This window comes from Peromyscus leucopus, chromosome 1, assembly GCF_004664715.2.
Source record: "Peromyscus leucopus breed LL Stock chromosome 1, UCI_PerLeu_2.1, whole genome shotgun sequence".
Classification (NCBI taxonomy): domain Eukaryota; kingdom Metazoa; phylum Chordata; class Mammalia; order Rodentia; family Cricetidae; genus Peromyscus; species Peromyscus leucopus.
Genome location: NC_051063.1, coordinates 117157523 through 117172215, shown reverse-complemented (window position 1 = coordinate 117172215; position 14693 = coordinate 117157523). Strand labels below are relative to the sequence as shown.

The 14693-nt window shown below is 36.8% G+C and overlaps 1 protein-coding gene across 1 annotated transcript in view; it reads right to left on the bottom strand.

Annotated features, from left to right (window-relative positions):
• Positions 1-13357, bottom strand: part of Tyr (tyrosinase) — a 70003-nt gene extending 56646 nt beyond the window's left edge. The window contains exons 1-2 of the mRNA XM_028856723.2: positions 12421-13357; positions 2561-2777 (exon numbers count right to left, since the gene is read on the bottom strand). Of these exons, the coding sequence (XP_028712556.1) occupies positions 2561-2777; positions 12421-13239 (1036 nt within the window). The 5' untranslated portion in view covers positions 13240-13357. The remainder of the gene's footprint in view (positions 1-2560; positions 2778-12420) is intronic.
• Between the last annotated feature and the right edge of the window lie 1336 nt (positions 13358-14693).

The following is a 14693-nucleotide window of genomic DNA, read 5'->3' as shown; positions in this document are numbered from 1 at the left end:
GAGCTTCTAAGACTTTGCTCTACTTGGGACGGTTTCTGATAGAGGAAGCCTTTTTCTTCTAAAAAAATGTGCTTTTCTCTCCCTTTCCTGTTTAGATATTCAAGAACTTGGAACCCTCCAGAGGATCCCTCCAAACCACTGTCTTTACTGATATTGTATGTGCCACAATACTGTCCAGCCTCAGGCAACTCATGAACCATATGGGTCATCAGAATGCAATGTATTTGCATTCTGAACATTGTCCTTTAACAAATTAAGTGCAGTTTTGGGGCTGCCACTCACTTGGTAGCCAAGGATAGCCTTATTATTTAACTTTGCCGAAGCTGTCATCCCTCTTTTAACTGAGCATAATGATGTAATCCACGGAAAATATTTATGAAGTGTCTTATAAACAACATTATGCAGAGTGGCTGGCAAGATGCTATGCACACTGCAATCACTGTTTTTTGGAGTATCATTTTACTGCTGAAAGAGAATAAACATTAAACAACTTTTATCTTAACAGCAGTCACCAAAGTTTATCTTTAAGATGTGGCTTTCCTACATTACTTATGGGTATAAGGTTTTAGGATTCTGGCTTGGAATGAAAGAAGGAAAGGGAAAATGTTAGCTAGTGCTGCATTGTTCATGGTTGAACTGTGACAATTTTCCTAGATAAGTAGCTGAAGTAAGTTGATTCTCTCATTTCTTACTTGCCCTACCCAAGGAATGACCATCCAGGAAGTTTATCAATCACTTAACATTCTTTCACTGACTACTCAGTGGTTATTCCTAGAAATGTCAAACTTTGGGCCCAAAAGTAAACATTTTAACCTCATTCTTCTCTTCTGTCCTATAAATATTACAACTTGCTACTGGACTGTGGGTTTTGATTTGGAAGAGAACCTCCTCTGTAGATTTTCTCCAAGTAAAGATCTGCACTGCCAGCAGGTCCTTTATTTTCTTGTTATCATCAGTCTTGCTATTTTGCTGACCTTTCAGAAGAGACATAAAGTAGAACAAAAGAAGTTAGGGTGAATGCAACACACTAAAGACAAGGGGAAAGGTTAATAAGATTCTGTCTATGGAGGAGGTCAAGGTTGTCTACATGGTGGATTGCAAAGGACATTTGGAAGGCAGTAGCTGGTAGTAATTTCTGTGATCTTTGTTGGAGGTTAGCCCTGCTTGCTCATGTGTGGAATCTGTGACTTGAGTTTTTAATTTTTGTTGCCCTTAAACTCTGTTGATAGGTTTGTCTCTTCAGTGCAAGCTGAAGTATGATGCACATATGAAAGCGTCTGTTCTGATCACACGATAATGAACTGGTATTGGAAGGAAGATGTGAGCAGATGGGCAGATATGCTGAACCAGAGAGTAGAAAAGGATGTGAGAAACCACCTCTGGTGAAGTGCAGATGTTGGGATATAAGGAGACAGGCTTGAATTGACATGAATTGTGCCTGTATTACAGTTAGCAAAAAAAAAAATGGCCTCAAATAACCTAGTGTCTAGGTATTTTATTTATTTTTTAAAAGATTTATTTATTTATTTATTATGTACACAGAAGAGGGCACCAGATCTCATTACAGATGGTTGTGAGCCACCATGTGGTTGCTGGGAATTGAACTCAGGACCTTTGGAAGAGCAAGCAGCACTCTTAACCTCTGAGCCATCTCTCAAGCCCGTGTCTAGATATTTTAAATCAAAGAGAAAGAAGCCCATTTAGATCATGAGAAAACACTGTCTTTCCATAGTTCTGTATCTCTAATTCTACAGTACAAACAGCTTCAGTCATGAAATGATTTTACTTTGTACTAACATACCTTTGTTGAAACACCTTCATTCCATTCACAATTGGCTCTGTGAATGAGAATTCCTGAAAAGACCATGGGATTACAAAGTCTGATTGACAGAATAGGTTGGAATGTTGCAGGTTCAGAACCAAACTACTTTGGGTAGTCTTTAGCCCACTAATAGTCATTTATTGCTTTCCTTGTGTGGAACCTAACATCTTTGTGATCATTGGGTAAATAGTTTATAATATACAGACTCCCACTTTTGAACAATGAAAAGTCTAAGAATAGGGTTAGATAACATCTGGGGTCTACAGCTTAGATAACTCTGTTCTTCTGTAAGTCGCCTACCTGATGTTTCCCCATTATTTTCTTTGTTCTATTACTGCAAAGCTTCATAGAACTCTTACCCTGTTAGAAAATAGTATTGGAGGAACCTCATTCAATGTTCTCAGGTCATGGTAACTCACTTTTTGCTTCAGAGAATCTATCTCTTTTATTAACTTGAGATAAAAGCTATTTCCTTTGTGGAAAATTGCCTATTGTTCCCACTTTTTCCCATGGTGTGTAGAATACACAACTTGCTTTTGTATCACTTAACTGCTGGAATATTAGGTATGATGTTCTAAGCTGCCTAGGTTTACTATCAGTATGAGTATATGCAAAGCATAGCATTCATTACACAACTAACAAAATTATAAATTCTAAATATACATGAGTCCAAGATCTCTGAGAAGAGACAGTAAACAAGGAGAAAAAAATCATAATTAATGAAAACAAGGATATTACCTTCCACTGTGTTTCTAAAGCTGAAATTGGCAGTTCTATCCATGGAGCCAGTTTCATACTCGATCAAACTCAGACAAAATTCCACATCTGCTGAAGATGGGAGCCTTGGGGTTTTGGCTTTGTCATGGTTTCCAGGATTGCGTATCAGTGGTCCCTCAGGTGTCCCATCACATAAAGCCTGACGGCCATTATACTCCTCTGATCTGCTACAGATGATCTACGAAAACACTTCGTGTTAAATGAGTCAAGTGGAAAGGGAAGGGATGTTGAAATTACTCATCACTACCTTCATTCAGTGTCCTAACAATTAGGTGAAAATGTCAAAGAATGCAGTGAAGTTTGCAGGACAAATGATGGAATGTCAAACCCATGGTGGAGTTGCAGTCCTACATCTAGTAGTACCACATCTAGCATGTACCATGATGACTTTGGCTTCCTAAGTCTTATGCACTAAACTGTGATCAAAATGAGTACTTTATGTAAATAGTTGAGATACAATTGATTAGTGAAACCTCTACTATATGTTAATCACTATGTGAGGTACAAAGTCTCAGGTTATGACAGGAAAGGCAGTTACTGATCCATGTGAAGTCAAAATCCTATCACATGAGAAACAGTAAACACCCAACAGAAACATTTACTAAAAATAACCAGTAATAGCAAATACTAGTAATCATGCCACTTCACACTTTTTGTTTTTGTCATAACATCCATTTTTAATGTCTGACTTGATATACAACATAGTCTTGCTCATAGGGAACTTTCAAAGCACAGCAGTTTTCCTAATACCTGTGTTACTCTCTGGCAGACAATTATTTTTAAAATTATAATTGTTCACATTTTTATAGGAAAGATTTTAAGGAGCTGTGATGCATGAACACTATTTTATTTAAGTCACGTGGCAATACTTACCATATTAACAAGTAAACTGAGGATAGAGAAGATAAGTAACAGTTTGAAGATAAAAAGACAGTGCTTCCAACACAAACCAAGCTTTTCAGCTCCAACTTTACTGGACATTGAGCAGTTATTTGTTCATTTACTTATATTTGTGTGTGCATATACATATGTGGCATGTGCACAAGTGTGTACTTGCATGTGTATTGGTATGTGTGTGCATGTGTGTGTGTATGTGTGTGTTTGTGTGTGTGTGTGCGCGCACATATACCTGTTTGTGTATGCCTGTGGAGGCCTGAGGTTGATGTTGAGTGTCTTCCTCAGTTATTCACTATGGCATACGTTAAGATGTGCTCTCTCTCTGAAACAGCACTCATTCGTTTGGTTGGTTTGGCTAGTAAGATTTCTCTGGCAATTTCACATTTCCATTTTGCAAGCAATCAATACTAATAGAAAGCCACTCCTCCCACTCAGGATTTAAGAGGGTGCTGATTGTCTGATCTCCAGTTCTGATGCTCGCATTGCAAGTTTTTTCCTCACTGAGCCACTGCCTCTTTCCCTCTCCATGCATTTGTAACGCATGCACAGGAGTTCAACAGCCAATGATTTTAAAGCACTTCTGTGTTAAAAGAAACAACAAAGTCCCAGTTCGTCACCTAATTTGTATATGATTGTGGCAATCAAGATGCAACACTGTGAGATGAAACTTATTTATTTGAGCAGGGGGACCCTTGTAAGATTAATTATTGTGGGCTGGAAAGCTAGGTCAGTGGTTAAGAGCACTGTTTGCTCTTCCAGAGGACCCAGGTTCAATTCCCAGCACCCACATGGCAGCTCACAACTGTCTGTAACTCCAGTTCCAGGGCATCTGACACCTTCACACCAATGCACATAAAATAAAATTAAACAAATTATTAAGAAAGGTTAATTATTGTACTTAGAGGGAAGAAAGGAAGACTGGACTGGAGGGTTGCTTTGGAATACTTCAGGGAGACAGAGTCAATACTGACAAGCCACCCAAAGTCACAAAAAAGAAATAAGACTCTATTTTATGAATTACAACTGTCAATAGTTCAAGGTATAGTTGGGAACTTTCTGGACACAAATTAGGCTAGTAAATGCCAGCTACAATAAAGATAAATGCCTAAAATCGTGGTCATAGTTCTTCCTTCATTTAACTTCAATTACGTCCTTGAAAGTCCTATCTGAAAATGCAGTTAGTTGCATGGCTTCAGCAAATGAATTTGAAGGACACACTTTGTGGAGTAATTTTGGTGAGAATTATCCTGTGATAATTAATCTTCTGCCCATTTAGTTATCATTCTGTCAGTACTGAAACACATCTGTTCCAACTTGTAACAAAATGTTCAGGGCCTTCATTCTTCCCAAATTCTCAAACAGAATGACAATGATAGGTGGTTCTTGATGTTCTGGCCAGTAGCCCCCAAAGACTTTGGACTAGATGGGGCTGGTGCTACAGGGTAGGGAATGACATCCAACATCCCAGAAAGGTAAAGATATTTCCCCAGAGAAAATAGGATACCACAAGAGTAAAATCACATTGAGCTCCTATAGTATGCTTCATGTCTTTATGGCTTCACTGTGAAACACAAATTCACAGCAAAAATTATTCAGAATTTCAAGGTAGAAATTACAAGTTAATTAATCTTCAAAATGTAGGTTCATTTCTGAGCACTGTGCACTGCTCATTGTCCTGGTTTGCATCTTATTGCTGTGATACAAAATGACTAAAGCCAACTTAGACAGAAAGGGTTTATTTGAAGCACAAGGTAAAATCTATCATAGGGAAAGGCCATAATAGAAAACTGGGGGCAGGAAATGTAGCAGAGACAATGGAGGAATATTGCTTACTGGCTTGCTTCCTTCGACTTGCTGTGACTTGCTCAATTATCCTTCTTTTACAGCCCAGGCCTACTCACCAAAGATGGGACTACCCAGAGTGCCTTGGCTCTTTCCACATCAACCAGGAATCAAGAAAGTTCTGTTAGGAAACCAACATGCTGATCTGTTGGAAAGCATGTACTTAATTGAGATCCCTCTTCTCAGGTATGTCAAAGTCTGTATAATGTTAACAAAAACTAACCAGTATAGCCATAAATCTGTGCTTGATGTAGAACTGAGCTCTATACATTCTATATTTCCATTTATATTCTTTGGCCATATGTATGGGTGAGTTTGATGGCATTACCCACCAATTACATTAATGAAAATTCTCATATTCTAAATATATACATACTTAAAATTCAAACATGGTTTTCATACATTGCAAATATATTATTAAACATAAAAAAAAAACATTTCTTTCTCTGTACTTTCATACCAACCAGCCTGCTGTTAAAGCCAGGAAGCAATGGATTCCCTTTTGTATGTTACCCTCCATTTTCTTTCACGTTGACTCTGTCAAACATTATTTTTAATTCAACCCTCCAAAACCTGTCTTTAACCTGGCTAGTGTTCCCCATATGCTTTCATCTTATGTCATCCTGCTGCTGAGGCCACACTGCCTCTTTGCTTATGCAGCTTGAGAATCCCAATCCAAAAATTCAAAATCCAGAATGTTGAAACTCTATGAGAAAGGTAGGGATAATGTTAAATGTGCTAAATATTGCATAAAATTATCTTTAAGTTATATATATATATATATATATATATATATATATCCTTAAAATAACCATTTCTTTACAAATGAAGGTATTTGAAAATCTAAAATTTCAGCATTGCTGATTCTAAAGATTTATCTAGTTCATTTATTTTTTCCTGTTAATGACTCCTGAATGGTTTCATAAAACTAGTCCAACTTCTGCTCTGGACATAGCAGTTTGGAAGTCTTTACAATGTCAATTGACTAGACACCACATCAGGGACACAGAGGAAGTCATTTCATTCCTCTTTGACTAATAATCCTCAGGATATTTCCAAAAGGTCTTTTTTGCAGAAAAGACTCCTACAGCAGACTCAGTTAAATTAGAGAGGTTGGATGGAACTATTTTTGCTGAAGGCCAACTGCTATGTGACTAAGTGGTTGGGTGATGGAAGCATTAGTAATTCAGAGGAAAGATACTGTGGTTACAGAAATAATGTAAAAAAACTTAACTCCAAATTGTTTATGTTTGATTCAGAGGCAAGGACAAGGATGGAGAATTTGTTAGCATTGTGGTTACCTGTCCTGGAGATTGTGCTCAGATATATAGGGTCTAATATTGATTCTAGTAAGCCCATAGCCTCAGACAGGTCACCCAGACTCTGTCAAGGCTTTTCATCTTTAAATGGAGAATGTAATGACTCTTTATTCAGGATCAGGTAGTCCAGCATATTTAAAGGGCATGATGCAGTACTCTCTGGCACCCGTGCAAAGGATTCAATAATTATGGCTGGCATGCAGTTCAGTCCTAGGGTACTTGCCTAGCATTTATAAGGCCTGGGTTCTACCCTCAGATTCCCTCACCCCTAATAATGCCAAAAATTGGATTATTTTAGAATAAAACCATTTATTCTATTAATTAGACATCTACGTTATTTTTGTCACTAAGTATATGAGTGTTGAATGTTCATTATTATAATAACTGATCCCAGTGTATCATTTAAAACACAGTATTTCCCACACATTGAAATTAGAACAATATGGCAAAGTCTTAGCAAGTAATTTTACATGAACTGATTATTTTAAATTGTTTAAAGTAATGTTATATTGATATTGATCTATCGTATCTTTTAGGAACAACAATATCTCTAAAATATCTTAATAACTTCCTAGGGGTCCAGTAGATAAGTTAGAGAAGTCTATACAAATTTATGATTATGTGTGTCAAAGGACAATGACTTTCACAGTATAGTACATTGCGTTCAAATCCATTTGCTTCTCTCATTAGCATAGAAAACAAGCATATATGATAATAACACTCTTTATTTTCTTGTTGAAAAATGTGAATTCTAAAGGTCGTGAATTCTAAACAGCTTGTTTAGCAGTTTGATAAATGGCAGAAGTTGGACTGAGGCCAGCTGGTCTGGTAAAGGTTTGGTTCTTTTTCCTTCCAACCACAATGATGTGTAGCATATGCTCAGGGCAGTATAATCAAATATTCAGTCCAAAGAAGCAAAGAAAGGGAAACCGTAGACACAGGTGTATTATTATGGAAGATGAAACATGATAGTGTTCTATTAAATTGTAGGAAGTAGCAATAAACTACCTGCTCTTAAAAGCCTTCGACAGCAAAGATTTTATTATGGTATTTGAGTTTTTCCTGAAAAAAAGAAAGAGAGAGAGAGAAAGAAAGAAAGAAAGAAAGAAAGAAAGAAAGAAAGAAAGAAAGAAAGAAAGAAAGAAAAGAAAACACTAAAACATATGACATTCCACAAAATCTTTCATAAAGATAAAAAGAGAAGCAGCTATTGCACGGAGCTGTTGTCATGGTTACCTAAACCCATGACTTTCTGCTGAAATGTGACTTTGTTTTTCTTCCCCCTGTGGCTTCCATGTGATATGCTTTCCACCTGCTGAGTGGATTCCCTGGCTGTAGTTCACTCACATCTATCATCAGGAACTGTTTTCCTCTCCATTGCGATCCATTGAAACAGCTCTCTTTGACACACCTTTTCTTCTTAGGTTCGCTTCTCTTGTTTGCATAACATTATATCTAATGGTGTTGAGCACAGGAATTTTGTACGTAAATGTCATTGAGTACCTTCCTTTTTCTAAAACTTACTATTTTAATGGAGACAGATATGCTTCTATTTGAAGATGTTTTTTTGAAAATAATCATACAAATGAATGAATAACAAGCTAGGAAAAGACTGATTGCATATTAAACCTTATTTCTAAGAAAATTAACCTTAATTATTTGACTTTGTGTATTATCTCCTGTCAAAGAAAGCTTGTCAGGTAAGTTTTTTTCATCTCAAATAATGTTTAGATGTATTATGAGCTATACCATATATTTTTATGTACACGTTTACACACACACACACACACACACACACACACACACACACAGAGAGAGAGAGAGAGAGAGAGAGAGAGAGAGAGCAGAAAACACTGTACAAAATGCCTTATCTTAGATGTTAAGCAAGTGCTGCCTGTTGGCACTTTATGTCTTTCACACTGAGAATTCAGTACTGTAAAATATGAACTGAAATCTCAGAAATCCATCTAGAATAAGAATTAAATTTCTCTCTGATTTTAATTTTTTCTTTAATTCATCATGTATTTATGAAACAAATTCTGTCTGTATATCATGGTCCCTATATATGGTTAGAAATATATTTATAAATAGTTTCTACCTTGGAGAATCTGACAGTGGTAGACAGAGATAGGCTTAAAAAACATTCACATGTTCTGAAATATTAGAGAAGATGTAAGATAAATCTGCAGAAAGTGTGTAACAAAGGGAAGGAAATCAATTCTATCTGAAATAAATAGAAGTGTCTTTCTTTCTCAGGTTGGGTGCATGGGGATTTAATAGTTTTACTTTTTATGTGTATGGGTGTTTTTCCTAATGCATGTCCATGGACCATGTGTGTACCTGGTGTCCATAGAGGTCAGAAGAAGATGTCAGATCTCCTGGGGTTGGGAATGGAGTTACAGATAGTTGTGAGCCATCCTATGGGTGTTAGGATCAAACCTGGTCAACTGCAAGAGAACTTCAGGAAAAAAAAAAAAAAAAAAAAAAAAAAAACCACCTCTCAAATTATACATCCATAATTTAGTTTGTTATTAGATCTACTTTTAACATAAGTCAACATGGTTTACTTTAATAGAAATGGAAACATAGCCACTTGGGTTCTATCCTTGGATGTTTTTTCTTTTCTTTCCTTTTTTTTACACAAATTCTCCTACTGTTTCGAACCTATTATTTATAAAATGTGAGTACTCTGTGAGATACTACAAAAGATCTCTCAGGTTGGTAAAATACTATCAAATCTCTAACATCTCCTTTTGTAAAGTAAAAAGATATCTTAAGTCAAGCAAGGAGTAGAAGCCCATATGAAATGGGCTATCAGCCTAGCTAATTTGGAAGGTATTAATGAGCTCATTTTAACTTGGAAGCTATTTGATCTCATCTAACGCAAAACAGTCTAGTTTTTAATTTGAATGTTTAATTTAGACAAAAGCATTCAAATTAATGGTGTGTTCATTACAGAAACTGTGTTTTCATAAAGGAAAGTAAAGAGATAACTAAACAATCTCCATATTAATTAAATCTGTGAATCATAGTGCTGGCTGCAAATTAGAGCCACATAAAGAGGTTTAAAAGTACAAGCACCCTTGGGAGGCTGAGGCAGGAGCATTACTGTGCTTCAGAGGGCCGACTAGGCTGTAAAGTGAGTTCCAGGTTAGCCTAAGGATACAGTAGGATCTTGTCTCCAAATAAACAAAAAATGCACACTGGAGCTGTACAATAGACCAATTAATTCTGTGTTTCCAGCAAGTAGTTAGATCACTGATGTTCCAGCAACTACAGAGCAATGACAAAAACCATAGATGATTGTAAATCTGACAGTGATTGAATTAAAGCAAAGTAAATAAACATTTATTTATTTATTTATTTATTTATTTATTTAAAATTTTATGTCTGTGGGTGCCTTGTCTGCATGTATGTCTTGCATCATGTATGGACCAGGTACCTAGGGAAGCCAGAAAAGGATGTCAGAGCCCTGGGAACGGAGTTACAAATGGTTGGAACTTGCCATTCGGGTGCTGGGAATTGAGCCATCTTTCCAGACACAAACAAACCTAATTTGCTTTGATTTCCCTTCTAAATCATTATTCAGTTTTCTTTTGAAGTGATATTTCTTTTTCTTTGGTGCATATTCACCAAACAGGGGATTCATAAAAGACATTTTCATCGAAGCGTATGATAATGTGTTTTGACCATATCCCTCCTCCAAGCCTTCTATCCCTTCTTTCTCCTAATGGAAAGGGGCAATGAGAAAAAAACTCTCATTTTCAAAGTACATTAACAAGAGAGACTGTATAAATGAAGAAAACAGACAACATGAATTAATTTATCTGTCATGTCTGCAACTGTTTATCTCTGGACAGTGCACAGCTTAGGAAGACAGAGCAAATATTTATTTATGTATTAGACCTCATTTTTAAAATGCTGTTTGCTTGCAAAATTTTTATTGTTTTGTTTTGCTAATTCTTTTTATTTTTAATTTTGCTTGTTTTTCTTCAGTGATTTTATTCTTTGACTTTTCTAGTTCTATATAAAGAGCTCTTTTCTTCCGCAGAACTATAATTGCAGTACAAGTTTGTAGACAATATTGTAGCAGTTACAGTTCATGACTTACGAAGCCAGATCAATCTATGTGGTTTTACATTTTTATTTGTTTTGTTTTTAAGAAAGTTATACAATTGCCCATAATCATAAGATGAATTCAATACTCAAAACATGATTAGAAACATTAAATATAGGTATCATCTAGAAGTAGACTCTTCATGTAATTAAATATTAATTTATATCTCCTTACTGAACTCAGTGTGTATATTACAACTTTTGATAATTTAGATGATCCATCAACCTTTCTGCATCAAGTAAAGCTGTGTAGTAAATCAAAGTATTGTATATCTAAGACTCCCACATCCAAGACTGACATGACTTAAAGCAGTAGCCAGAGGAGTAGAAAGCTAGATGAGGGGTTTGAAGCTCATTGATTGTGGCAGAATAGTTGAAAATGTGCAGCAATCAAATTTTCCAGCTAAGTCCCTCCATATAAAGTACTCATTAGGTTTAGTAAACAGTTGGCATCATTGACACCAGGAATTAGCAGCTGTATTTTACAATGGCACTTTAAGGGGCTCCATTTTGGAAGTGTGTGAGCACCAGGGATAAAGTGAATTTGTATTTCAAAATTCTCAAGTGTGGGGCAGCCTGTGCAGTATTTTTTTTTTTATCATGTTTGAATTGGTAGTCAGAATAGGTGCATTAGGAAATTTTAGAAGAAAGGAAAATCTCTCACACTTACGTTTATTTAAAGAAAAAACACTTTAACATTTCTTTCTTACCTTTTGCCTCTAATGCCGAGTGAAGAAAAATAATAGGAGAAATGAGAATCTAATCTCAAACTAGCTATCTCTTAACTCTATTTCTAACATTTGTAAAGTAGGAAGAAGGCTAATTTCTTCTTTATCCTAATGAAAAAGTTTAGAAGAGCTAGATCCTTTCAAAAGGTCAGTCTTGTCCCTGAAAATGAAGGGGTTAGTCAGATAGCGATTGTACCCATGAACAAATACCATCTTTGCTATTTACAAACAGTTCTGTTATACAATTTTAACAAATTATGTATATCTTACAGCTTTAAAAGGAGGATAGGTTCATATTAAATCAGGTAATGTATATAAATACTTTCAATAGAAATTCACATATTCTAAATACTCAACAGCTTTTAGTTTCTTTTTAAATTAAAACAACTGAAGATTTTGTAACCAATCAGTGTTTGTCAAGCATTCTTGTAATAAAGGTCATCACTGATACTCAGTAAATTATGCCAGCACTCTCCCTTGAAGATTCTAGTTAATTGGTTCAGGTTAGGACCAGGAATTTTTATTTTTAAGTAGTATATCCTATTAGTTTTATTGTAATATTAAATTTTTTATTCAGAATCATGGACTAAGATAATTTGGTTATTCCATTCCTAAATAACTCTGACCTACTGTTTATGCCAGATACCCTCCTAGGTGCTAGCAATACAGTGGCGAACCAAGCATTCTTTGTTCAGAGCAGATTAGAAATCTAATTAAACTATTAGATATTGGATGAATAATCATTAATTGTGATTTTGAAGTGTTCTAAAAAAATAAAATGTCAAGAAGCATAAGAATCTTTTAGTTAGGCACATTTTCTACACTGAGACATCAACAGAGGTGTTCACAGAGACCTGCATGAAGATGTGGCTGCTGAGGTACCATTCCTCTCTGACTCTGCATGTGAAGTGCACCTTACCTGCCAGGAGGAGAAGAAGGATGCTGGGCTGAGTAGATTAGGGATTTCAGGGTGGCGACCTCCCAAGTACTCATCTGTACAAATGTCACAGTTTTCTGCATCCCGCCAATCCCAGTATGGAATGGTGAAGTTCTCATCCCCTGTTAGCTCCTGTATTTCTTGTTCCCACAGTAGCAAGAAAAGTCTGTGCCAAGGCAGAAAACCTGGTGCTTCATGGGCAAAATCAACGTCCCTCCAGATTTCAGAACCTCCAAGCAGAGTGTCTCTTGACACATAGTAATGCATCCATACAAAGAGGTCATAGATGTTGATATCATTAAACATGGGTGTTGATCCATTGTTCATTTGATCATACGTGGCTGTGGGGATGACATAGACTGGGCTGATAGTATGTTTTGCTAAAGTTAGGTAAGCAAAGAACTTATTCTTTTCTGCCACACTCAAATCATAGATATTTCTTCTAATTAAGAGTCGTTTCTCTGTGCAGTTGGGGCCCCCAAATCCAAACTTACAGTTGCCGCAGTTGAATCCCATGAAGTTGCCAGAGCACTGACAGGTTCTATTATAAAACACAGAGGGCCAGGATTCACGATCATCCACCCCTTTGAAGGGGAATTGAGGTCCAGACGGTGCATTGGACAGAAGAATGTCCTGGCAGGAACCTCTGCCTGAAAGCTGGCCGCAGGGACTCCCATCACCCATCCATGGAGGACAGCATTCTTTTGCTATCAAGTTCTTCGAGGAGGCACAGGCTCGAGGGAAGTGGCCAGAAGAGATCTGTAAACTCCACAGAAGGCAATACAAAATAGCCAGGAACATTTTCCCCTTTAGATGGTACACGATCTGCTTAAATGGGTTAACGAGAGTTACAGACTTCTTTTTTCAGCAACTCCTACAGTGACTATCACATGTCCTGACTAAGACCTATATGACCACTCCCCCTTCCTACATCAAATGCTCTCAGTCTTTACCCTAAGCTTTGATCTTCTGGAAAGCACATGACTAACTTTTCCTTGGAGTTTGCACAGAGCCTACAATGAGGTAGATTTAAGTCAAAGGAAGGTATTTTATTCTAATTGATACAAAATTAACAAGTGGAATTTGCAAATGGGAATTATATCAAGACTAACTTGTCTCCTGTGAATAAAAATCAAGAAACATCTGGATTGTGAAAACAAAGCTGTTGTTTTCAGGGACAGTAAGTAGATAACAACACTCAAAGAACTCACTTTGCAAAGAGATTTTCTTCAGAACTCAGATTAATGCTTATATCTGACTACTGCTGAGTTTATTATTTTTTTAAAAAATCAGACAAAATACTTGCCTCTGACTTTTCCTTAATTATCTTGACGCATTTTCTGACTATTACAAATGTAGCTTACTTTGTTACTTTCGTGAATTGCTTCAATATGGGAAGTTTTCTAGTTCAAACTCTCTCTCTCTCTCTCTCTCTCTCTCTCTCTCTCTCTCTCTCTCTCCATTCTATTTTTTCACCCATAAACTCTGGAAGTTAGCAATGGACTGACTGGATGTTTTGAACTAAATAGTGAGCACTATTACACGAGCTGAAGAAGAAAGAGAACAGTCGAGTGACACATGTTCCTGTGAGGATCCCTTCCCAGTGCTACCTCACACTAAAAGCTGGGCAGTCCTCTGAATTAAGGGAGCAAAGAGAAGGAAGTGAAGTTTTGAGGAAACCATTTTGTCTGAACCCTGGAGCTGAGGAGATCTAGAGAAAACCACCACTTTCCTGATGATGCTGGAATGTCAGTCTGCTCTGGTTCTTCGCTTCTCCCCAGGGTTTATCTCAGTACTTAAGAAGTGTTGACTCCTCCCTAGTATTCTCTTGAGATTCAGGACAGCCTTTGCAGGTAGAAGGAACAGTGTGTGGGTGCAGGGAAAGGGAAGTTTCCATGGAGACTGTCTCCTGCTGGGATCTGGAAGCTTTCACAGGATCTCATTCAGGAGGTTTAGTCCTTTTTTGCTTTTCTTGTGTTAGAGCCAGAAAGAGATTAACACAGAACTCCTTTACCCTGGGGAGTTTTTGTTGTGTGTTACTTGTAGCCACATGTGGCCTTTTCTAATTCTTTCCCATTTAGTTGCAGGTGGAATTCAGCTTCTTCTGTTTAATTAGCAACTCTTTTATTTCACTTGTTCCGCTATCAGGCATCTCAACAAAATTGCTTAGAAAGTCCCCACCATGTTTTCTAAGGACTTTACATTTGCTTTCCCAAGTCTATTTTGAAAATTTGTAGAGCTTGCTTAGAAGATTG